Source organism: Sebastes fasciatus, chromosome 9 (genome assembly GCF_043250625.1).
Source record: "Sebastes fasciatus isolate fSebFas1 chromosome 9, fSebFas1.pri, whole genome shotgun sequence".
Classification (NCBI taxonomy): Eukaryota; Metazoa; Chordata; class Actinopteri; order Perciformes; family Sebastidae; genus Sebastes; species Sebastes fasciatus.
This window is the reverse complement of record NC_133803.1, coordinates 13,961,930-13,989,063: the sequence shown is the minus strand read 5'-3', so window position 1 is coordinate 13,989,063 and position 27,134 is coordinate 13,961,930. Positions and strand designations below refer to the sequence as shown.

Genomic DNA, 27,134 nt, shown 5'->3' with positions numbered 1-27,134 from the left:
AGACACCAGAGTCAAATTACCTGTGTTGCCTAAATACTTGGCATAAATAGCAGTAGTCTAGAAGTAGTTGACATATTTTCACTTTTCTTGTTCACATGGCTGGTGTTTGGAGGGGAGTGTATGTGTGTGTGTGTGTGTGTGTGTGTGTGTGTGTGTGTGTGTGCGTGTGCGTGTGTGCGCGCGCGCGCGTGTGTGTGTGTGTGTGTGTGTGTCATGTTATGGTCCACTATTCCCATAATGTCCCTGAAGGCGCGCTCTCCTCTCCTCACACATTCCTCTAGTAGCTCCTCCCTCCTCCCCCTACTGCTGCGGCGGTCACGTGTCACGCCATCCACCAATCAGAGGGCTCAGCCAGCAGCGAGAGCAGCAGCATAGTGATGTGTCGGTTACGAACGAGCCGGTTCAAAGAGCCGATTCTTTTAAGTGAACGATAAGAGCCGGCTCCCGTCCGAGAGCCGTTTTTTTTTGTCTTTTTTTCTTTCTTTACTTAATTCAAGGCAGAATGATAGGACGATCTTCTCCGCGCCACGGGCACTCCATGCACTGACTGTGACTGAATGTTGTGTTAATGACGCCCGTGCGACCAATCAGGTGATGACAGACAAGGATCATACCATCAAGCAGGGAGGGGCGGGGGTGCGCGGCGCGCTGACAGTCTACAGGTACAGAGCAGGAGGGAGAGGAGGAGAGAAAGAGAGAGAGGAGTGCGGTGCGCGAATAGCAGACAAGATGAGTGACAGTCGTAAACGAAGCAGCATGTAAAAATGATGGTATTCTGGAAATTATAATGTTTAGTATAATTATATATTATTAGAATCAGAAATTCTTGTTAACAGCGACACCTGTGGACGTCAAGTCAATGAAAGTCAGCGTCGGGGTCGCGCTTGCTCGCTCTAAATAGACATGAACGAGCATCGCTCAAAACAGTGAGGCGACACACGTCAGCTAAAACCACAATATCACTCTATATTTCACCTGCTAGGCAGTAGTGTTAGCTGACCAGACAAAGGTCTCTCCGTGAATCAATGCTGATCCTAGTGTTGGCTTTTCCTGCTTCAGCCAGCTGCTTCAGCCTCCAGGGCTGAAGCAGGAAAAGAAACGTTATCGTCTCCAACCGCAGCCGCAGGGAGACACCGGCACCCGGTCAGAGATGATAACGTTTCTTGCTGCGGAGCCCCGTAACTTCACAAGACACGGGAAACCTCTGTTGGTCTGGAGGAGCTGCAGCATTTATTTTTGCACAAACGCCCACTAGATATTCTCAGAGCTACGAAGTCTTCTGCAGTGTGTAGTGAGCGCGCGTGCACGTCTAGAGGTGGAGCGAGATAGCGAGAACACCTGCGGTGTGTGAGTGAAGGCAAGCAGGCAGAGTAGCAGAGTACAGCAGAGACTCCGGCCACACGCGAGCGTGCATATGCGAGTGCGCATTGGAAACCGGTAGATTTATACTTGTAAAAAGTTAAAAACAGTCCTTTTAAGTGATATATGTTGTTACGGTCTCAGAGTGACCGTTCGTTATGTTTGTTTATATTGCTGAGCTGCGCTCTCCTTTTCGCTCTTTTCTTTTGGTGCGCTCCGCTGTCCCTCCGCTCCAAGATGACGTCACGTCTAGGGGATCCCCTTCAGGGCCACACCTTCGGACCGCCCTCAGGTGGATGCCCTCAGTTTCCCGCCGTTTGTGGTCCTGCCTCTGATACGTCACCGCTGATTATCCAATCACCAGCCGGCTGTGCCGTGTGTAAAGATTTAAAAGCCAGCTGTGACTAAGCTACGGCGGGCAGTGATTACCATTGATCTGTCCCCGTGCCTCTCGATTGTTGTGTGAAATATTAACTAGAATATTGTGTATAGGTCCAACTGGAGTCAGTGGACTTTAGATTGTTAGATTGAATGTTAACTAGTCTGAGGTACTCGTTTGTGTTTATATTTCTTTGTGAGTAGAGCAGTGGTTTAGTTGTCTGTTTTGTTAGGGATTATTCAGGGTTAGGGTGTGTGCCTTTTTTTGTTTTCTCCTTTTCGGCCACCCGAAACCCTTGTTTTTGGTTATTATAATTCAAACTATTGTGTGCTTTATTTTGCTTTAATTTCAATTCAGGCAATAAAACAAGTGATTGCCTGATAACACCGGCTGCATGTTACTTCCTTTACCCTTACACCAACTCTGGGTTGTAACATATATGCACACATACTAATCATAGGTCAAAACAGCGCTAAATTTGGCTGTATTATAAAAGGCAGAAGTGGTAAAAAAAAAAAAGAAGAGCCGTTTGGGAGCCGAAAGAGCCGGCTCTTCTTGGTTGAGCTGAGCCAAATGATTTGGCTCACTAAAGAAGAGCCTGAACTCCCATCACTAGCATGGAGCAGCAGAGTCCCCTCAGATCCTCCTCCGTCTTCCACAGCCACTCACTCTCTCTCTCTCTCACTGCTGCTGGGACCGACTCATTATAGTCTGGCGACAAACAGGCGATGGAGGGGGGGTTGTTTTGATTAAAGTTGACGGGATTTTTTCTCTCCACGTTTTTTTATTCCCCGCATTTGTTGCGTTGAAACCCAGGGATGTTACATGTGTTTTCCGAGTCTTCAACAACAACTTTTTCTTCAACTCTTCCCCCTGAAGGAGAAACACAACTTTAGTAGGAATGACCGAACTTAAAGCTGCAACTTTTTTTCCTGACCTATGCTAAGCTAACCGGCTAGTTGAAAAATCTTCTTAAAAGCCCCATAAACAACACCGCGGACCTCGGTGACTAGATTACGACTTACAGACGTCTTTCGAGGAGAAACTTCCTCACTTTATCCGGTTATCTGGAGTGGACAGAGCAGGTGCACCTCTCTCTCTTGCGGCACTACTAGCTCCATCTGTAGAGAGAGCTAACTTTAGCTTGTTGGCATTAGCATAAAGCAGCAGAAGACTATGTTGTCATGGTAGCAGAGAGTATTTGAGATGTAAAGACATGAGTTGTTAGTGTTATATTGCTATTTAACCCGTCAACACTAACTTTAAATAGCAAGTTGTTGACCCTCGGTACGCTTTTTTACCGGAGTGGCGACGTGCGTAAAGTTACCGGGTTGTGGACGCTCTCTGTGGACACACAGGGGACTTTGGACACGTTTTGTGGGCTGCTGCTGCAAGGAAATGTCCCCTCTTGTCTCCCCAGCTTGTCTCATAGATGTGACATCATGAGGATTTCAAATATCTTGTTTTAAAGTTTACATTTTTGTTTTTAAAAAGCTCTGCGCACCCTCTATGGTGCCGCTACGGCCACCGAGAAATGGATGCATCGCAGGCCGCTTTCCCAAACGGTGAAGGGCGGCCGGGCGGCGGCGGTGGTGATGGAGGGACAACCGGGGATCATGCCTGGACAGATCCCCCCACAGCCCGGTCGTGGGCTCACTCCGCCCCGCTGTGCTCGACTCGCTCCCTGTGGACAGCCGCGTATGACTACGAGGCGAGCGGCGAGGACGAGCTCAGCCTCCGGCAAGGCGACGTGGTGGAGGTGCTCTCCAAAGACGCAGCGATCTCCGGAGACGAGGGCTGGTGGACGGGTAAAATCAACCACCGGGTCGGGATTTTCCCATCCAACTATGTCACCTACCAGCCAGCTATCTACCGTCTCCCTGCCACAAGTGGGTCTGTCGGGGCTAGAGAGCCCAGCTCGCCCATCCAGATCCCCTTCAGTGAACTGTCACTAGAGGAGATCATCGGCGTGGGGGGATTTGGCAAAGTGTACCGTGGCACATGGAAAGATGAGGAGTTTGCAGTGAAGGCAGCCAGGCAAGACCCAGACGAGGACATCACAGCCACCGCAAACAGTGTTAAACAAGAAGCGAAGCTCTTCTCCATGCTGCAGCACCCCAACATTATTAAACTGGAGGGAGTGTGTTTGGAGGAGCCCAACCTGTGCCTGGTGATGGAGTTCGCCCGAGGCGGGACGCTGAACCGGGCCTTGACCGGAAGGCGCATCCCTCCACACATCCTGGTCAACTGGGCCGTGCAGATTGCACGCGGGATGCTCTACCTACACGAGGAGGCCGTGGTACCCATCATCCATCGTGACCTGAAGTCCAGCAACAGTAAGCAAAACATTGAATTGTGTGTGTTTTTGAGACAGATCAATTAAGATGAATAACCTCACTTTAGGGGAAAGTTCTCACCATCCACCTGTTGCACATGCAGCCTATCCTCCTATAGTTATTTCTAGTTGTGTTAGTGTTAAGTAACTCTATAGCTTCTTATAAAACAGTTATTTGAAATCCCATCTACTCCAGACATGTCCACATGCCAACCTGTTGCACATGCAGCTTATCCTCCTATAGAATAGAATATAAAGCTTTATTATTATTATAAATACAACGAGATTCAAAGTTGCCACTTCCGGTCAGTGCTTTAAAACAAATACTTGACAAGACTAAACGAGGCAGATAAAACATACAACAGGTAAAACACACACACAGTTATAAAGCAAATAAAAACAGGTAAAGTAGATGTAATAAATAAATATAAACAGAAGTGTTACACTAGAAGTATAAAATATAAAAAAATAGATGTAATGTAAACAGAGGTAATTGCACTTGTAAAATAGGTAGGGTAGATGTAATAAATATAATGTAAACAAAGGTAGTTGCACATGAGGTGGAGGCCGTGGTACCCATCATCCATCGTGACCTGAAGTCCAGCAACAGTAAGCAAACAAATTGAATTGTGTTTGTGTGTTTGAGACAGATGAATGACCTAACTCTAGGGGAAAGTTCTCACCAATCCACCTGTTGCACATGCAGCCTATCCTCCTATAGAATAAGATAAATTACCTAACTTTAGGGGAAAGTTCTCAGCAATCCATCTGTTGCACATGCAGCCTATCCTCCTATAGAATAAGATAAATTACCTAACTTTAGGGGACAGTTCTCAGCAATCCACCTGTTGCACATGCAGCCTATCCTCCTATAGAATAGAATAAGTCAAGTCAAGTCAAGTCAAATTTATTTCTATAGCACATTTAAAACAACATGAGCTGACCAAAGTGCTTTACAGACATAGGCAGAATAAAAACAGGTCAACAGAGCAGACAACAAAATCTCACACATCCACAGACAGATACCCAAGATAAAAATCCATGAGTAAAAGACTGTTATAATGAGCGTTATAAAAGGCCAATTACTAATCACAATTCAAGAATAGAAAGCTTTATTGTCATTGTATTAACTTGCAAATGTAGCCTATCCTCCTATAGAATAGAATAGAAAGCTTTATTGTCAAACTGGGACACATTTAGAATGTTTATGTTTGGTATAAATATTGTATATTTGTGACATCACAAATGGACAGAAATCCTGACAGCTTGTTTCAAATGCACATTTTCTGAATACAGGCTGTGTGTATTTCTCCATGGATTGACTGATTGATACTTTAACATTATTTATATAGCACTTCAATCTGCTTTATAATAAAAACAACATGAAAATCTCACTTTTTTTTATAATATGGGACCTTTAAATTAAACTTAACACCTAAATAAGGAGGCAGCTGGCTGGAGGGAGATCACCAGGTGATCACCTGAAAGTTTACTCACTACTGTTGGCTGTACTGTTTGTCATTTTCATTAAATATCGCAGAATAAATAGAATAAGCTTTATTGTCATTGTATTAAATACAACGAGATTCACAGTTTGCCACTTCTGATCAGTGCTTTAAAACAAATACTTGACAAGACCAAACAAGGCAGATAAAACATATAACAGGTAAAACACATACACAGTTATAAAGCAAATAAAACAGGTAAAGTAGATGTAATAAATAAATATAAACAGAAGTGTTACACTAGAAGTATAAAATATAAAAAAAATAGATGTAATGTAAACAGGTAATTGCACTTGTAAAATAGGTAGGGTAGATGTAATAAATAAAATGTAAACAAAGGTAGTTGCACTTGAGGTGTATATTGCATCAAGGATATATTGCACAGACAAAAGTATTCACATTCATTGTATTAATATTGCACACTATAGTTATTTATAGTTGCGTGTTGATGCAGTTCAGGTTTGCTTGAGTAACTGTGTTAGTGTTAAGTAACTCTATAGCTTCTTATAAAATAATTATTTGAAATCCCATATACTCCACACATGTCCACATGCCAAACCTGTTGCACAGATAGTGATTGTTTAATATAATATTAATGATATGGTTTACCTATTAGGAAAACACAGTTTTGCCATTACAGCCTAAATTAAGGTTGCTAAAAACTCATAATTCACATATATTTCAAAACATCAGTGGTGCAGCACACTCAGTATGGATTTAAAGAGGCGTAAAAGGTCTGTGGGTGTATGAAGAGGTGGGGGATACCATCGAGAGGATGTGAAATAAAGAGTTTGCTCAGCTGGGCTTGCCCATACTCCCCCTTACTCACCCCCGTCAGCCTTTTAAAACACACACACACACTCACCTTCCCAGCCCCCTCTCCAATCCAAGCTGAAATGTTGTTCAAATAAAGTCAGTGATTTACCAAACACATAGCCAGACACACTCAGTCCACACTGTCAGGCCATGTGCTGAACCAACCAGAGCTAATACCAGAGGTCATAGGGTAAAAAAGAAGTAAGACAGAGAACTTAAGTATAATAATAGAGAAACACCATTCACTTCAGATGCAGGAATGTTTGCTCATTCATTAGGGAATGTCTGCATAGTTTCACAATTGCTGCAGCTGTTCAGGTTTGGAAAAAAATAAATTGGATTGAGTATTTGCAGGTTTCACCTTTGAGTGCAGTTGGAACTTGGTTCTGTGCTAGTTCCTCTTTGGACTGGTAACTGACAACAAGCCAGCAAACCTTAGTTTCCCAGGACTGAATAATGAATGGACAGGTCTTGATAAAGAAAAAGAGTCTGAGTCACATACCCACTGACACAGGCTACCCACTTTAATTCAGGTGTGTTTATGTGCGTAATATGACTCCCAACACTATTTCTCCCTTTGTGATCTGAGACTTATCAACCTGGGGCCATGTGGGGAGCAGTCTCGGGTGTACTGATGTCTGTTTATCTCCAGCTGTGAGAGTCAATGTGTGAATGTAGAGACAAACATGTGAAATGTACACAAACCAGACCCTCCATGTTCACCAGATTGAGACGTTTTGATTGGATTTGAAAAAGATAAAGATTTCCTCGCAACGCTTTACAGATAATGTCAACACTGTGTCACGGCATTTCGATAAATAGTCACGAAATGTAATTTATCTGATTCGTGTACATAGACACAAATTTCCCTTTTTTTCAGGACACTCAGTACGACTTCCAACAGCATATTTTTCATGATTTTTACTACGAATGTCCTGCAACACGTGACGCACGTGTCAATTTCTGCTCCAGTCTTTGCAAAATAAAACAGTTAGGTTTAGGAATAGATCGACTTGGTTAGGCTTAGGCAACAAACTACTTAGTTAGGCTTAGGAAAAGATTGTGGTTTGGGCTTAAATAACTCCGGAAGTACTGTAAATGTAAGTATGGAAGTTACATGACAAATAAATCAACTCAAATTTCGTGCTGACCACCACATTTTTTTTTTTAAATTTGTGTCTTTGTACACGAAGCAATACATTAAATTTGTGACTATTTCATGAACTGCTGTGCAACTGGGCTGGATAATGAAGGGTCCTGTGTATGCCATGAAATATCTTTATTCAAGTCAAACGCACATATGCCCAGTGATAACATTTATGCTGCAAACATGACGTATATAAAATATAATCTAAGTTGATAAATGCCAGGAATAGTGAAAGCATGACAAAAAGTTCACAACTCGTCAACCCTCACAACTAATTTTACAGTCCACGTACTACATTCACAAGAAAATAGTAAAAGTAAATTGTGATAAATCTAAAAAAACTCCTTCCAGACCGAACACCAGTAATTTAGAATATATATTGTAATACAGTAAGTATGCATAAGAGTAAAACTGATTCACTCTCCAAGATGAAACCATCACATCATTTTGAATGTGGACAATTTTTTTTCATTACAATTTTTAACAAAACTTTGAAATAATGCATTTTATGTGCATATGATGCCAACAGTGTAGACAAGCCCAACCCTAAAAGTAGTCTTATTTAAGATGGAAGATTTGTGTTAATTATAGAGCAGATGGAGAGAGAGGATTTAACTGCCATTTAGACTGTTTAAGCTAATCGGATGTTTGGTGAACATACACAAACAAACTCCCCCGAACGGGCACAGTGCTGCGAACACAAGTCAGTGTGTTTGTCCTGCCACTTCACTGTGACATAGATGCAGCATTAAGCTTAAAGTAAAGAGGGAACATTTTAAATTAAGCTTATGAGAGACCATTCATAATGTGCTTATTTCAGTTCTGGGCTCTAGTGAAACCTGGGAACTCAAACATTTTACCATAGGATTGTGGGTTAGTGGAATATATGTCAGTTTTTCTGAATTCATTCTTGATTTCCTGTTAACCTAGTTGTTAATTTAGCTGTTAACCACAAAATGAGACCAAGAAAGACATTGAATTCTACCAGCACCGTTACTAGATGCAGGTAGTTGCTCATCCCAGGGTCAGAAGTCTGGCCATCTGCAGTCAATATATGGTCTTATCTAAATAAAGAGAGAATGAAAGAAGCTGTATTTGTTTGCTTTGAACCAAGGCAGTGAGTTCACAAAGGACTCTCTCCTACACACAAACACACAAATGGCACCCTGCAGTGTGTTGGGTTGTTTTCCCAGTAAAAACCAAGAATAATGCAGCTTAGAGAAGTTGTTGCATCTGCTGGTGAGGGACTGTCGTCCGTTTGTCTTGGCGTTGAGTGTGCGTCGGTCAGTCTAAAAGGATAAAAGGAGTGAGAATTATCTACACGGGGGGTAGATAGAAAATGGATACATTGCACATAAGTGGTTGTTAATCAGCAATCTGTCACTTTTTTTTAATAATTAATGAGCAAAATGTCTGTTGGTGTGGCTGTGTTTCTATTTTGGTATATATTGTCAAGTTTTTCCACTCCAGTATTTGTCCTAAACCAGGACAGACAGACAGACAGGTACACAACTAAACTCCTCCACCTTCACTCCACTACTCGGACTGCCATTTATCAACTTGCAGTGTACACATGCTCCACGCAGACAAACATACAGCTATTTGATCAATGATTAGCCTGTAAAGTAATATGTTGGAAGTCAGCAAGATTTGTCCAATCTCTTTTGTGTTTTTCAACCTAATCTGTAAAATCCCAGCCTGCAGGGAGGAATGTTGCTAATGAGGGATAAAAGCTTAACATACGTTTGCACAATGGACTGGTCAAGCAGCGGTTGCTAGGCTACTGTGGCCAGAAGAATGGCTAGGACTCGGAGGGTCTCAAAGCCCTCGTTTTGTTTTGTTCCGTTCATATTTAATCTCCCAGAGAGCAGCGGTACTCTTTTATTGCCACAAACTGAGGGGGTTTCCCTTCTTACTTCGTTATTTTTCTCCTTACTTACCTTCTTTCCCTTGTTCCATTCTGCTCCCTCTTGCTCCTTGTTATTTTTGATGTCTACTTTTTGGCCAATGCAGTTTTCAAACTTTTAAGGATAATGCTGGTGTCACTTTTTCTTTTTCATATTAATCAAGGAACTTACTGAACACATAAAAAACAGCAAATAGTTGTTAATAGTATCCTGTTAACAAGTATTGTCTGTGTAGCCGCAGCCTGCCTGTGTGCCATAGAGCTCCATTGTCATCCAGAAACTACTGTTTACTACTGTTGTATTGTTATATTGACATATTCAGAATACATATTGGCAATTTAGTTTGGTCTGAAACAACTGCAGAGTTGTGGTTCCATGTTTACAACTTGCTAATTTGACAAACTAAGAAGAATAAGCTATACTTGCAATGTTGTAATGAATGATTATGTCCCCTAAATACAATAGCATGTCAGCAGAGTCATATGGTGTGGATACATAAGTTATATTAGCCTCTGGCAATGCAGACAATACTTCTTATAGGATACATTTATTGTTAATTTTGGTCTTCTGATAACAGGCTTTTAGGGAATTTGTTGTTTATCCTAGTCATATTCATTACATCCTGTCATTGACCCTTCCAATATTCTCATCTTACAACTTTGATTTAAACTCGCCCTCACACTAGGAGTGGAAGTTTTCATAGAGCAGTAGATAAGAGCAAGAAATCACACTGAAACCTGGCCCGGAGCCAGCATGCATAACCCACATAAACTTTGGAGTTTCACATCTTGGTGTGAGCGATAGTATGCCAGGAATGTGTGCTCGAACGCCAATGAACCTGATGGAATTCAGTTTGGAGCACGTGCAACAGCATTCTCCCATCAATCATAAGCTATTGTTAGACTTCATCATTACGCTGTATCTGACAAAACGGAGAAAACATATGCAAATCATCATGCCATTGAAGAACCCTATTTTGATTTAGTAGTTGCAGCAACCAGGGCAAAGTGCTAGGGCTAGTGCACCTGTATTTCCATCTCTATTTGTGTAGCACAATGCGCAAACTTAAGTATAATTTCCAATACAAATTAAATAAATAAAAAATAATAATAGTAGTAGTAAATAATATATAAAGTAAATAAAATAAAAATAAAAAAAGAGATTTAAAAAAAATAATAATAATATATTTAGCTTAAAAAAAGGAAATAAAATAATGTTAAGTATAATTTTAAGTAAGAGTATAATAGTAATGACAATAGTATTAGTTGGGTGTCATCGCATTGAAGCAACAGTCCCAATCATGGATGAAAATGGCCCACATGGGAAGGACAGTCCAGACTGGATTCTTCAATATCATTATGGAAAGTGACAAATGCACTTACTATAAGTCACTTCTTTGAACAAAAGCATCTGCCAGATGAAATGTATGACTATAATCCAGTTTATGTGATCATCCACAAAGTTGGATCTTCATCTAGTTTTATTAAAGAGGACATATCATGAAAAACAAACCCTTTCAGTGCTTGTGCACATACATTTGGGTATCTAGAGTGCTTACCAACCCACAAACTTTGAAATAAGACAACCCAGTCAGTTTTTGTGGGCTGCTAGATAAAACAGCATCTGATTCAACAAGCCATTCAGATTTGGCTCCCCTTCTACTGTATGTCACATGCAGGCTTATTGGAGATACACGTATGAACCTGAAAATGAGCATAATATGTCCCTTTAAAGTTTTCTATCTCACTATGGTTGTCTTAAAAATGTTGCTACTATTGCAATTGAAAATATGCATTGAAAAGATATAAATAAGGGATGCACCTATCACACATTTTCTGTGCTGATACCCAAATGAAGAGAATAAATAAGACACAGACTACCGGTTCAATACCAGTGCTAGCAGCTTCGATTTCATTTTACCTGTCCTCCCGCTGCTGCATCGTTCGGTATGAAAATACTAAACAGTCTTATAGTTTTGTGTCTCCCTGTGAACAACTCTGCTTCTGTGGGAACAGCATTGCCAAGGACACCTCTTAAACCCAGTTTTTCATTACTGGGTCATAGCAAGCTCACAGCAGGAGAGAAAACAGTTAGGCTTGATGTAGCTCAGAAAAAGTATGAGTAGAGAATTCTTTTTTTTCCTCCTGTAATTTTTCTGTTGTCTTGCTCTACTTCTGCAGTAAGTAGAATCGAAGAGGAAAAGTTACCAAAGCTTGACTAGGTGTTGCAGGGCAACTTTTCTCAGGCTTCCCACAATTACCCCTGGTGACACACAGACAGTTATTGCCTGTCTTTTCTCTGACGAGAGAATGGGCAGAGGGGAGAGAGGAGGAGTGGAGATGCTTTCACTGTGTTTTTTATGACCTCTCCCTGACTGCACCTATTGTTGCAGGGCAGGGTGAAAAGGAAAAGGGCCCACAGCTGAGAAGAGCTGCCTTCCGAATCAACCAATCCCCTCCGTAGCTCCCGAGCACATTGATAGATGCTAATACGGCAAAAGGTAGTGGCTGTACACCTTTTAACATTTGGCATGTTTTAATTAGCCTAGTTATGGGTTAATTCAAGCTTAAACAGACACAAGCCAGGAGAGGAAGAGGACAGACAAAGAGCAAGTGGCCCGGAGAGACGTGACCATGATAGATGGATTTAGCCAGCCATTAGCCCTGATCCTTTTCCCATCAACCAGAATGCCTGGGGGCACTCTCATTTCAACCGAGAGAGACAGACCAGTCGGGGAATGTTTAGCAGCCTTGTTTCTGCTTACTACAGGAAGCCCTCTTACTCTCATGCTTAGTCTGTTGGCACAGTTACGAAAATACTGCCACGTCAAGTTAGGAGGCTGCACTGAGAATTTTTACAGCAAACCATGTTGCATCAATGCTTAGTTATGCCACACAAAAGTAAAAGAAGCCTCAGGATTATGCTGAGGTTATGTTTTAATTTGAAATCTCTCCAGTCGTAGATTATTATGCCATTTCAAAGTTTGTATTAAAAAGTTGTATCAAAATCCCGAAAACACACCAGGCAGTGGCAAAGTGCGGCTCGCCGCAATAATAAAATGTTTCTGCGGCCGGGAGGCGGGTTCATGTGTTTCAGGCGGGAAGAAATTTGTTGTAACATAAGCAAAGATGCCCGACAACTAAGATGACACATTACAAGCTCCGCCAATGGTTTGAAATGGTTTACATTTCCTGTCTTCTGAGTCGTGGCGTGATCATGGCATGTTCGCCCATAGATGTATATACGTAGATACCGCATTGGCCCCTTCAGCCTGTTGCTGCAATACATCTGCATCGCCGTCATAGTGTGGAGGTCAGGACTGGCCTGTAAACACACACAAGTGAACAGGGGAGCTGCTTTTTTTCTGGATAAAAAGTACTATAATGTTTACATTTCTCAACCAATTTCAATGAGTCATTTGTATATTCAAGGATTTATGATCTACGGGGAGTAGAAAAGACAGTTTTGTCTCCAGTTACTTAAAATCTCATTACTAGGCTATAATCGCTGCTAGACGCTCAAAAGAGTGTGTATCAACGTTAGCTCATCTTAACGTTACATAAACTGAATTACTTACTTGATGGAAAATTATTCCTTTTGCTGAGAGTTAACGTTACTGTTCCAAAACCCAAGACATGACATCAGCTTTATTCTTTGCGATATTAGACGCACATCGTAAATTTCCAGTTTTAAACACAATATTATGTTAGACATGAAGATCTATAAGCTAACATTAGCTTTGGTCGAGGATTAGCTAACAATAACAAACGCTAACTAGCTCTTACCCGATGACTTACGGAAGCAAATGTTTTATAAAGATGTAACTTAAACTGTAATGTTGATGATGTGAAAAATTCTTAAAGGAAAATGTGTTTTGAGAGTACGATTTTTTAATACCATATCAACAGACAAACTGGGTGGTGATCCATGAACCAGAAGCAGTAACGTTACTGAACCATTTTTCACCAAAAAAAAATTGTTTGAGAAATGTAAACTTTATAGTGCCTTTTATCCAGAAAACCGGCAGCTCCTCCGTTCAGATCTACGTATATATATCTATGTGTTCGCCTCTCCCTCACATCCCCTCACCTTGTTTGGAAGTGTTGTGAATGTTGTCAGGATGGATGAAAGCAGATAGGATTATATTTACATTATGTATTTAGATTTTCTTTTGCTAACATTAGATATTTACACAGCTAACAGCTATATTTAGCATTATGAAAGTTGGTTAGCTAGGGCGTTAACAGAAGTTAATTGCCAGATCTCGCGAGAGTGTGTTGCTGAGACAGAGAAAGGGCTCGAATAAAGCTTATTTTCTCCTGATTTGTCCGTCTGAAAAATGCCATTTCTGTGTGAGTGTGCAGAAGATATGTGGTTTGTGAAAAATGAGTCCAATATTTACTTCGGGGATTATGGGGGCAAAAGAATTGATCATAATCTGTGTCACGTTCAGTTCTCCCATTGGAGTTAATAGACCCAGGACCTACCGCTAGTCTCCTATAGGGGCGTGGCAGTGGCGAAACCCACGTAACGCAGATACAGGAAACTGACTCTCTGTGCGCACAGCAAAACGGCTACAGCTTTCCATACACATAGCTCACTGCAGGCTACGATTCGCCACTGCTCTGGTGTGTTTTCTGCATAAGGAGCACAGTTTCACACAGCACTGTCTGTTGATAGAGAGACAGAGAGATAAAACAAAATTGAACTGGCTTTGTGGTTTTTTGAGATTTCATTGATCAGCACTGCTTCAAGACTCACTGTTGGTCTTCTTAGCTGTGCATATTTGATATAATGTGCATGAAATACTGTAGGTATGGAGTTAGTTAAATTGTCTTTAATACAGTGAAAGTACTTAACACACAAATGCACACTATTTAATGCCTACTGAATCGGGGTACTGCAAATGTGCTGTGTCTTCCAAAACGTTCTAAAACTGGCTTTTAATTTTCATTTATCATTGGTTTGTGGAATTTCAACTGCTGCAGAGTGGCTGGGACTTACACTTGAGTTATTTTTAGTTTGTTGACGAGTGAAGAAAATGGCCATGTTTGCCCAGAAAGTTTTTTTTTTTTTCTTTTTTACCTTGAGGGGGAGAAAGCAATGGGAAGAAGCGTGGGACCTGCTTTGAAGGCAGCAGCTCTGCTTCTGATCTTCCCACTGTTCCACCATGAAAGATGGGTCTGCCTGAAGATCCACTGTTGGAAAGGGGAATTAAATGGGGGCTGGACTGAGGGTGGGGTCTGCCTTGGAGGCATATCCATCTCCGGTTGCGTTGCACTGTTGTCCGCTTCAAAACATTTTCTTTTCAAAAGAGTAAGATGTATACTGCGAAAAAGCACAGAAAAAAACATACAAAGTTATAACCTTTTCAGACATGACAGATTTATAAGACAGTGATTGCAAGTATCTCAAGACATTTGCAATGCACAATGGAAAAAGAGATCATAGGTGAGTCTGAAGGTAAACAGGAATTAGAGCATCTGATCCATTTACACCAAACAGGTTTCACACATCACCTGTAGCTTATGCAACTGGCAAACCTAATAATCTAACAGTGATGATTAGGGCTGTCCTCAACCAAAGAAATTCTTAGTCAACTAACACTTAACATTTTGTAGACTAATCGATTAGTTGATCTAATGGACAGATCTGTAGAACTGAATTTCTCCACAAAGAATCACAAAAAGCACCACTTTAAATCTTGTGTTTACCCGAAATGTGCTCATAAGTTACTTAGAAACAAGCCATTCAGCATGAAAAAGCATAAAAGATGACTAATTGACTAATTAGGTGAGCACAAAGCCACCAGTAACGCTACAGCTGCGAATGTAGCACAAAAACACGGTCTGTCGGACACTCGCTACCGTTACGCCGGGCAGACACACAGCTGACAGCCTTGCAGCTAAACTAGCTAATGTGGTGGAGACTTTTACTGGGAAAGTAGCTGCATGTGTCCCTAACAATGCAAGCAGCATCGTAGCTGCAAACTCTCCCGGACGGGTAAACTGGGGACTCAGTTGTCGGTTTTGCACATACACTGCAGCTGGTGATAAATGATGGATTTAACTAGTTTGTGCATCGGCTTATTGTTGCAGCTGAGTGGCTTGTTAGGCACTAACACCACAGCACCGCTGCATGCAACACACTAATCTTGTCAGTTAACGGTTAATATCGGTTAACGAGGGTCGGTTATCGGTTTGAAAAAAAATTCTAAATTACCATCCCTAGACTAAAGTCTTGAAATCTGGTATGGACATACTTTGGGCAAGTATCTTACAGTACAACTTTTATCAATATTCAAAGTCAGGATTTTTGAAATAAGAGGAAAAATGCTAAAATTGCATTCATTAAATTTCTTCAATATGATTTTTTACACATGTATTCATATATTTGATATTCAACTTGTTCAAGTCAAGGATGTTGGTGCATTCATGCGTTTGCCATAACCTTTGGCTATTTTTACTGGCATGTAACAGTGGGAGTGTGCAGTTCTTAAAATATACTGACATGACCTATATTTAGACGGGATTCAAATCATGAGATGCACAAGTAATAATTAGGTTACCATTGCCCCGCCTCCATTTCTTCAACATGTCCAATCCAAACAGGCCTTTGATTGTCTGTAAGAGCAAAACAATACTCAAGACTGACTAGACACAGCCTGATTTTGTGCAGTAGCTCAGCGACGAAGGCTTCGCATGTGCTAACTTTACACTTAACCTGAACACATGCAGTGGATCCAGTACAGGGTGTGGTTTAACCTGGGGCTTGACTTTTAGGATGACTCTACACAGAAGTCACCCAGAGCATCTTCTTCTGCTTTTTGAATGCAATTCTGAAGCTACAATTCCATGTATTGTCACAAGACTATTGTTGTAATTGCCTCTTTTTTATTTGAGATATTGCACTTTACTTTTATTTAAATATGAATTTTGGCATGTGTAGACATAGATCAAGTGCTTCGGTTACAGAAGTAAAATGTAAAAAATTGCCTGAAAGTGAGACTTTTTAAAGAATAACTTAATTTCAATAAAACAAAATGTTCTCTTTAGCATGTAGCTTTTTTTCCTGAAGGTCTGGCTTATATTACAAGGCTAGACAAAATAACTTGAAATGGAGCTTCTTGTTGAAAACCTGCTGAGATTAACCTTTCTTAGAAAATTTAGAATAGGGTGAAGAGGTCATGGTGGACTTCAAAGTTGGCTGGAGGTTAGTCAGGGTTAGACCATGAAGAGGACACCATGAGTCCTAACTTAGCTTCTTCCTTCCTCACTTACCTAATTTTACAGATAAGTCTCTCCTTTACAATTTTTATGTTATTACATAAAATATTATGTCATGATTAGTTAAATGGACTTGTCCAATTGTATGATTATGCTCATCATTTACAACCTTAATAATTAAGATATGTCTAGTTCCTTTCAGTTTTTTTTGCAGTTTGATGTGCTGTAGAATGGCCTCAAAAGTAGTTTTTTTATTGTTGTTTGAGACCTATGCACGCTCACATGCACTAACACGCATTAAAAGGCATGCATGGCCGGCCCGGCTGTGTAAACAAAGCACAGAGAAGCTCTGATTACAACATATACAGAGGGAGAATGACTTCATTCTCTGCTCGGGTAGACATTACTCCTCTATATCTTTACATAGCATATAGTTGTTTACTGTTATACTATTGCCCTAAATATCTTATACAGAAGTACATGAGCACAGTATCGGATCCCTAATTTTCGATGATGACGTTTGCACAGACATTCATTCTTTGATAAAAGTACAGAGCCGAAACAATAATTAGTTTCTAGATTTTCATAGACTGCACTGTATGCTTGGATAGATTTATACAATGGGTGACGATGTGTAACACTTTATAAATCACATGACACAGGTTAACCAGCAGTAGCTGTAGTGTTGTTGTGTTATTAGCTTTGCTGCTAATAGAGTCTGGCAGCCAAACAAAATGGCTTGCTGCGGTTTAAAGGTGTTTTTGTAGCATCACGTCAGCATGGAGTCATGTGGACAGGAGCTAGGTCTTTTATCAGAAATTTCTAGAGGGCTGACACTGAAGTATCATGGCGCTACAAAGAAAGCATTTGGCATGATATTCTATAGGCCAATCAACGCAGACGGGGTTATCCCAAAACCACTGTTCTTCTAGGTTGTGTAACTAACCCATCAAAGGTCATTATAAACCTACTGAGCCTGCTGGGAGGAATCTACGGAATCACTGAGAGAGGACTTGACAACAGGAAGTAGGAGTATATCATTGGTCTAGTGAAACCTGTTTGTAATGGAATTCCTATTGTTGCAGCCTGGGTAGAGGATCCCCTCCATGCCCTAGGCTAGTAATGGCACCAATACCCCTGTTATTAGTGGAGACCCATAGGAGTCACACTACGGTTAAAATACTGCTTGAAATCATTTCACCCTTGGGAATTGTGTTTTCAGTGCGTTTAAAGAACAATTTGTTTTTGATAGGAACAAGTTTATTACCAGGAATTGTCCGTTATGCGTTTCCTGTGATCATTTGGAATGATAGTTGAAGTAAAATGGTTACTTTTCTGTTGTGGTAAAACGCAGTTATGTTTGCAGTACACAAGCCAAATGTCCTTGGTGGTTTTAGTCAATGTGCTATATGTATAAATGATGCATACATTAAAGCAGACTTAAAAAATACAAACTTGTGATTGAGGATAGCAGAATATTAGAAATATGATAAAGAAATACACATTCATGGACACATTTTATTTGCAACATTAATGTTTACTTTACACCACAATAGTGATGCTTGTGTTGTGTTGCATCTTGGGCTGCAAGTAACTCAATTTCACTATTGATTAATCCGCCAATTATTTTCTCAATGAATCCATTGGTCTATAAAATGCCAGAAAATTGTGAAAAATGCCCATCACAACTTTCTAAGCCCAAGTTGACGTCATCAAATAGCTTGTTTTGTCCGACCAACAATCTTACGACACAACACCTAAAGATATTTAATTTATTATCACATAAAACAAGCATTTGTATCTAATATTTCAGATTTTCAACTTAATAAACGGTGAATAATATAATTACATTTACATTATCCTCAATAGAATGCATGCATGAACATCTTCACTTAACCCTTGTGCATCACTAGGGACATTTTTGCCTTTTTATTTTTAGATTTATTGGCTGTGTTAATGCATATGGCATACATTTTGGTAAAGGTGTGATTCTTTATTTTTTATTATTATTTTCTTTTTCAAATTTTGGTAGTTAAACCTCAGCTCCTGTAATAAGCTCAAATAAACTAGCCAAAATACAGACACTCAGACCCATAAGGAGAAAAATGTCCCCATTGAAATTCATTAAAACTTTTTTTGATCCCACGGTCATTACAGCATAAAATCATGCATTCTATTATATCAGGCTTTCAATCCAGAGCCCTGGCTTCAAGATTGTAGTTTTTATTATTTTCCACCAGATTGAGATTTTCTTATGTTTGCCCTATGGAACAAATACATGCTATTTTCCTGGTTTCCACAAGGGGCATTACTGCTATATTATGTGTTCGCATCAAAGACTATGTTGTTGCTAATCATAGACATACAGTATCCCAGATTGTGAAAAAAATAAAATAAAATCAATCTAGCATTTAGTATACAGAAGCTAATTTAAATGAAGTGAACTAACTGGCATTTAAAGGGTTAAAATTCTGAAAATTAATGAATGTTTGGCGCCTATAATATTGTATAAAAAATGAACACAGTGAAAGTGGAAAATTATATTAATATATAGTATTTATGTTTTTGACACAAACGCACACAACTTGCGATTTTAAGGTTGTAGCGAGCTCAGTTTTAAAGCTAGAGTGAAGATACTGGTATTCTATGAAACTAGAAAAGCTAAAGAATCCATTGATACCAACTGTGTCGTACTAAATAACGCTCCAAACTCCAAAACTGGCATAGCCATTTTTAGAGGCGTCCCTTGACCTCTGACCTCAAGATATGTGAATGAAAATTCTTCTATGGGTACCCACGAGTCTCCCTTTCACAGACATGCCCACTTCATGATAATCACATGCAGGTTGGGGCAAGTCATAGTCAAGTCAGCACACTGACACACTGACAGCTGTTGTTGCCTGTTGGGCTGCAGTTTGCCATGTTAAGATTTGAGCATATTTTTTATGCTGAATACAGTACCTGTGAGGGTTTGTGGACCATATTTGTCATTGTTTTGTGTTGCAAATATATGGCCAGTTATGTGAGTGGGCATAGCACAAAGGAAAGTCAGCAGCATGTGTTTTTTTTTTTCAGTTTTCCTCATACATTTCCACAATACACAGATTTTCAGTGTGGAGTCTGTTGAGTTTTATGCATCTGTCTCAAGGTCTCTAAGCCAATTTTTGACCACACTATCTGTTCTTGAAGTTAACAGCTCTCCTCCTTTCTATCCCTCCTACACGTACACCTTTCAGTAGATTGTATCCAGACACATTTGTTGTGTAATTAATCACAATGTATTCTTAGCTAGGATTGAAGGTCAGTATGCTTACTGTAGGTAAACCATGCCACCTGGGTCTCAGACGGTTAAAAAATCTGCACATAAGTGTAATATAGGTGCAAGTTTACGCATGACTGTGATCGAGAATTGTGGAAAAGGTTTGTTTGTGTGTGTTTTAGCAGGTTTTAGCTTGGTACTACTGTGGAGGAGGAAGTCCAAGGTCAGTGAATGATAAAATAGCACACATTGTGCAGCTACTTCATTCAAGTAATACTTGGACACACACATATCACAACGGCTCTGTTGAAAGCTGTTTTATCCTTTAATAATATCCTGTAAACTAAGTAACTTGTACAAGTTTACATTGTGATACAGTAGGTGAAGAAACTCAAATGCCTCAAACTCCACTATGTATCTTTATCATTGCACCCTTTTTCCCATGGGAATATTACCACAGAGTGCATGTGTCAGCATTACACTCGGGTGTTTGTTTTAATCCTAACACCTAAGTGCCTCCCACAAACCACCTTCACCACCTCAAGCTTTAGTTTCTCTGCTGGCTTTGGCATTCTGCAGAATCAACACAGCTGATAGGACAGGTTCAAATTGACCTGCAGTGTTAGGACTGCATGTAAATAATGAAATGGAACAGTTTGTAATGTGAGGAGATCTTGGCAGAGGAAAAAACAGTCCATTTTGCTGAAACAATCGATTAGTCGATCAACAGAAAATGAATCGGCAACTACTATATTAATAATCAATTAATTGTTTAAGTCTTTTTTTTCTTTTTTTTCTAGCAAACATAACAAGTGTTCCCTAATTTCAGCTTCCCAATTTTGAGGATTTGCTGCTTTCTGTTTTACTGAGTACCTTTAATGTAAGTTGTGGACTGTTGGTTGGACAAAACAAGACCTTCAAAGACGTCACCTTGGGCTTTACATTAGTGTATTGGACGTTTTTCACTACTTTTTGACTTTGTAACAATTAATCGATGGATCAAGATGAACATAACAAAACATGCAAAATTTGCGTCTTTCCCGTTTTCGCGGGACTTGAAAAATTTCAGCTCGAGCGAGAAATTTGCGTGACGCTGTGTCGCGAAAGCCTATCAGTTTTGAGATTCTCCTCCAGCTGTCACTGATGTCCTGACGTTGAATCAGAAATGGAGGAAATAGATATTGTAGCTGTCTATGGGACCCAGAGTTACGATAGTACATCATATTTGTACAGAGACCGAACGAAATACTGTATATAAATGTATGTGTATAAACCACAGACTGTCTATGGTACAAACAACAATGATGCTGCCGTATTTATGCCTTGATGACTTCATCTTGAGTGTTGATGGAGCAGCTGCATAGCCTGGCACTAATCAAAAACATGCATTTTAAAAGTTGTTTGCTTGTCGTCTTGTGGACAAAGCATGAATTCGGACTGTTTACAAATTGTCATTATTATGTAGTTATTAAAGCATCCTTTTGATGCTTTTACAACAATGTTGCTGCCGTATTTATGCCTAGATGACGTTATGCTGAGTGATGATGGAGCTGCTACAATGTTAGCATAGCCTGGCACTGATTGATCCAAAACTCCATTCAGAAAACAAGCATTTTAAAAGTTGTTTGATTGTCATCTTGCGGACAGACCCGACAAAGCATTAATTAATTAGTTATTTCGGCATCCTTTTGTTCTGTTTATTGCAATTAAATCAATCTGTTTCTTTTGGGTTCATACCGCAGTAGCGACGTGTGGCTTGCTAGATACAGTCAATGCAATGACATTGTATTCGAATACAGCTAAGAACCCAGACATGACGGCGTTTGGTTTTCTGACATATCTGGGACTTCCACAACACGTACAAAGCAGCAACGGTGGTTATTTCGTCCATGGTTGATGGCGTAAATGGCGGAAAGAAAAGTTGTGATCTATGAAGACAAGCTCCTTCTCCTCTCCGACGCGTCTGGAGCGAGTACCACAAATGAACACAAATGATCCTGGCGATCCAACTTGTGCGAGTAAAGCAAGGCGAAAATTTGCTGTTGGTGTGAATGCGAGATTTGTAGTTAGGCAATCTTTATTTTTTTTATTTTTTTTTTTATTTTTGGGTATTTTCTTTAACTGAATTGAGTAGCAAACTTGATTTTGTTGTATCATAACTGAAATTTGAGTAATGTTTATCTAACTGAGTTGAAACTGGTCTAAAATGATATACATCCGTTTATATAAGAACGTATAGGGGGTTTCAGGAACAGGAACACTAATATTAAATTGGTGAGTAAAACTTGACTTTGCACGACAGTGGGTTGTGGCGTCGCCGTGGCAGGGCTCTCAGGCCAGGTGTAGTGTTACAGGCAGGTTTGGAGGGTTCCGGCTGTCTTTAATGTGTTAAACAGTTTTAGGACCTGAGGACATGGGCTTTGTGACGCTGTCAACCTTCTGTTATTACAGTAATAAATGACCTGCATACCTCTGTTGGCCTTGTTGAATATCGACTATCATCTCCTCACCTGCATGCCGTCTCTCTGTCTGTCCCCCCACTCTTTGTATCCTTTTCTCTCTCACTCGTCTTTCTCCTTTCTCTTCTACCCCCCTCACATCTGTCACTTTCATCCCAATCCTGTCTTTCCACTTTTCCTTTTCTCTCAATCACTCATCGCTTGTTATTCCCTTTCCTCATGTATCTATATTCATCTTCCTTTTTTGCCCTCATCCCACTCCCAGTCACTTCCATGGCTCCTCTCTAATGTATCCCTCTCTTTTTCCAGTTTTATTACTTGAAACGATTGAGAATGACGACATCGGGAGGAAGACCTTGAAGATCACAGATTTCGGCCTGGCCAGGGAGTGGCACAGAACCACAAAAATGTCAGCCGCAGGCACCTACTCCTGGATGGCCCCCGAGGTCATCAAGTCATCCCTCTTCTCCAAAGGCAGTGACGTCTGGAGGTATGACAAATACGACACTAAACACAGACCCAAGAATAAAATATCTACTCTTACACATTTGTCTGACATCATTACTCATTCCTTTGTTTAATATCCCTCCCCCCTCTCCTTTACTTTCCTTTTACTTTCTTTTTATTTTCTTTGTATGTGCGTCATAAACACCAGCTACGGTGTCTTGCTGTGGGAGCTGTTAACAGGGGAGGTGCCATATCGTGGGATAGACGGCCTGGCTGTTGCTTACGGCGTGGCGGTCAATAAATTAACTCTACCGATCCCCTCCACTTGCCCTGAACCCTTCGCCAAGCTCATGGAAGGTAAATGTGTAACATAACAATATTACTGCAGAATGTAGGAAAGCATGTCCTGAAAACATTTCAGGATCTTTGTTATTATTGTTTTAATTGACCAAATCCCTGGGGAGTTAAATTACTTGTATTATTATAAAGTAATCTGTTTGTGGTAAGTTTTTATTTGTTGAAAATAAAGTCATGTAATGATCCAGAAATTTTATTCCAAGGAAGCCATAGTACATGAACAGTTTGTAAAGACTGTAAATGCTAATTGATCTGAAAATAGTCTCTGTATCTGTAAAGTCTGTCACAAAAAAGGTTCTCAAGTTTTTTTTTTATAATCATCCATTCAGAATAACTCATCAGTTATTTTGCAAAAAAGTAAAAAAGTCACAACAATTCTTATGTCAGGTGATATACACTAAAGAAAATAATATAATAATATTATATTCCATTTCTACCAATAGATCAGAATCAGAATCAGAAATACTAAATAGAAATTGGGGTGTTACAGTTGCTCTTATATAAACATAAAGAAATGTAACAAAATATAAAGAAAGGAGTAAGTAACATGTAAATTATGTACATAATGCTACAATATAAACACAATATATGTAAAGAAATATAAGTAAGTAGTAAAATTAAAAATAAGAAATGAAAATGTAAGAAATATGAAATATGTACAAATACTTGCATTAAGACATGTAATATATAACAAATAACCACAGTGCAAATAAGTAAATACAAAATGCTGAGAAGTGGGTTCTATTAGGTGTGTTAAATATAAATGCCAGAATGGTATAAATAAGAATTAGATAATAATATTTCTTGAAATGTACAGTGTAAATGCACTATTAATGTCTGAGTATTGCACAGTTGAATTATTTCACACATTTTTGTGCAGTTGAGTTAAGTCAGTATCCCTCTAAATGCTACACACTGTTCCTTTTAAATAACCACATTATTACAATAAAACATAAAATGGACTTTGTCTTCAGTCTCACCTAAATAACATGGGACAACCATTAAACTTGCCTGTTTGTATAGCTAATGGTTATGTACCTTAACGTAACGGTACACACAAGGACCTTTGACTTTTAGTTAAATTCTTCTTCACATAAGGATTTCTTTTCAGTAGCTGTATAGATGGTAGACAATATATGTGTGGTAGTGGGTTTAATGCAGTGAGTTTCCTTTACAGGTTTTGTGTGGAGCCCTTTTTGTGGTCACTTATTACCAAAGTTGGCCTCTGGGCCTGTTGTCAACAATATTGTTTGGGAAACTTTGCTTGCTGGAGCAAAACATATACACGCTGTTGACTGTGTTTGTTAATGTGTCAATATTTACATTGCAATGTGTGTGTCCAGAGTGCTGGGACCAGGACCCCCACGTGCGTCCCTCCTTCTCCTGCATCCTGGAGCAGCTGTCGGCCATCGAGGAGGCAGTGATGGCCACCATGCCCCAGGACTCCTTCCACAGCATGCAGGACGACTGGCGGGTGGAGATCCAGGAGATGTTTGATGAGCTCAGGACCAAAGAGAAGGTAGGGCAGAGTGATGAAACACAAACATCAATAGACTCTTTTTGTGTCAACATCATAATAACGGCACAGTGTTGGCTGGAGACAAAACAAAGGAAAGACTGTAGGCAAACACTAGCAGTGGGCTAAAGGTACACATCGAAAATGTCATCTTGCTGTGTTGTTGGGTGCCAGAATAGAGATATCACATACATTTGAGATGACAAACTGTGAATCGAGGCTCTTGCGAGAGAGGAAATGATGCTTTCAGAATCAAACATACAGAGAAAGTTTACGACATCCAGCTGTACGAATGATCATATAAACGTGTGTGAGAAAAGAATCGTTGATAAAAGTAATTAATAAGTTAGCCAGCGTTAACTAACGTGTTCAGACCTCCTATCCTTCTTGTACTATTCTCTGCTCTTTTATTTTTTTAGTGATGATAAATGTTGACTAATCTATTATTGAGATTTGGTCTAAACACGCAGAATCGCTGGGGACAGCTTTTTACGGACTAAAAGGCTTAATTGGTTACTTTCAGTGGAAAAGCTAATCGCGCGTTTAACAAAACGAGTCATTAATGCCGAGGTGCTTTAGCGTACTTCCCCTTGTTAAGACCTTAATCTGCTTCCTGTATAAGTCTCCCATCGCTGGCTTAAAGAGGGGGGTTAATTAGTGTTTGTAGAAACAGCAGGATCAGCACACACAGCTGGGGCAACGAATGGTGAACTGAATGACACAGATATTAAAAACTTGACAGGTGTTGTTTTTTGTTTTAAGAGACTTAATTTGTGCCTATATGTTTAATAATTTGATCTACTTTGTAATATATATTTATGTATTCTACCCGTTCAGTTATGCTAAACCACCTTTTTAACATGTGTGTGTACTCCCAAACATCCAAATTAATCACTTAAACACTCAACCTGCACCATGACATAAAAAGCCTATAAAGTTTGCTTGGTATGTAAAGCTTTCATAAGTCAAGAGAAGAAAGGAATGAATAGCTTTGAGCATTATCTAACATTTTCCCATCGCAAATTTCATAAGATTTCTCGTAGAATTAACCACTACATCAGCAGATTTCCTGTAAACGTCTCACAGTAATCTGTGTCTAGGTGGGTGGCTGAAGTGGCTTGACTGTAAAGCTGCTTTATGGAAGTCATCCAGTAAGGATTATTATTACTCAGCTGAGAGCAATTAAAGACAAAATGGAGGGAACGAAGAAAGAGTAAGCCATGGGAGGAGACAAGACTGGTTAGCTTTGTAACACGGCTTGAAACAGCAGGCAGTAATCTCCTGAAACCAACTTGTTGTGGAAGGAGTTATCTAATAGACGGCTAACACTCCTGTCCGTCTTTGTATGCAATGCAAGGAGCTTTTCTCTTGTTACATGAGAACTTTTTTGTCCACCTGCCACTGTGGCTGGTGGGTTCCAAAATCTACCAGCATTTGGCTGGTGGCTGCTTCTAATTCCCAACCGTGATAATAATCCAGAGAGGGTGAGAAAAATACTTTCTGGATCCAAAAGGCACTTTCCCTCTAAACAATGCCAATATTATCCCATAAATGTTGGTTTGTTCATTAAAGGAGTATTCCACCGAAAAAAATAAAATAAACTGTACATACACTTCTACACCTACGTTCACAGCTATAACGCCTCCAACAACCTCACACTCACCGCCAACACACAGACGCCGTCTGTCGGACACTCGCTAAAGTTATGCCGGGCAGACGAAGTATTGTTACGCCGGGCAGACATGCAGCTGACAACCTGCTAAACTAAACTAAATGTGCGGTGGAGACCTTTACTGGGAAAGTGGCTGCAGGTCCGCGACACTACACGCAGCAGCGTGGCTGCTAAGTTAACGCTCCCGGACGGGTGAACTGGGGACTGAGTTGTCTGTTGTGCTCATACACTGCAGCTGGCGCGTCACTGCATGCGAGGCACAAATCTTGTCGGTTAGCGGTTAATAATCGGTTAACGAGGTGTCGGTTAACGGTTAAGAACATTTTTCAAAATGATCATCCCTCTCTGGTACCCAGGAGATTATGACAACAGAAGTCTGTCTTCCAATTTAAACATATATGTGTCTTAATTCCTGGTTCTTCCAGGAGCTGCGTTCCAGAGAAGAGGAGCTAACACGGGCCGCCCTCCAGCAGAAGTCTCAGGAGGAGCTGCTGAAGCGGCGGGAGCAGCAGCTGGCAGAGCGGGAGATCAACGTGCTGGAGAGAGAGCTCAACATCCTCATCCTCCAGCTCAACAAAGACAAGCCCAACGTGAAGAAGAGGAAAGGCAAATTCAAACGTTCTCGCCTGAAACTGAAGGATGGAAACCGCATCAGCCTGCCCTCAGGTGAGTGAACAGACCGAACCCGTCTTGACTTGGTTTCATATTTAGATTGTTGGTCTTCTATTGCGAGTGGTGAAAAGAGTTTGT

The 27,134-nt window shown here is 40.2% G+C and overlaps 1 protein-coding gene across 4 annotated transcripts in view; it reads left to right on the top strand.

The window, feature by feature from the left end:
- Nucleotides 1–2,380: 2,380 nt before the first annotated feature.
- Nucleotides 2,381–27,134, top strand: part of map3k21 (mitogen-activated protein kinase kinase kinase 21) — a 37,793-nt gene continuing 13,039 nt past the window's right edge. The window contains exons 1-5 of one of the 4 annotated variants that reach the window (XM_074646162.1): nt 2,381–4,074; nt 22,702–22,882; nt 23,048–23,196; nt 24,540–24,715; nt 26,810–27,050. In XM_074646162.1, coding sequence (XP_074502263.1) covers nt 3,273–4,074; nt 22,702–22,882; nt 23,048–23,196; nt 24,540–24,715; nt 26,810–27,050 — 1,549 coding nt within the window. In that variant the 5' untranslated portion in view covers nt 2,381–3,272. Of the gene's footprint in view, nt 4,075–4,641; nt 4,683–22,701; nt 22,883–23,047; nt 23,197–24,539; nt 24,716–26,809; nt 27,051–27,134 lie in introns of those variants that run through there. The other 3 variants (XM_074646160.1, XM_074646161.1, XM_074646163.1) reach the window with 3 other exon arrangements.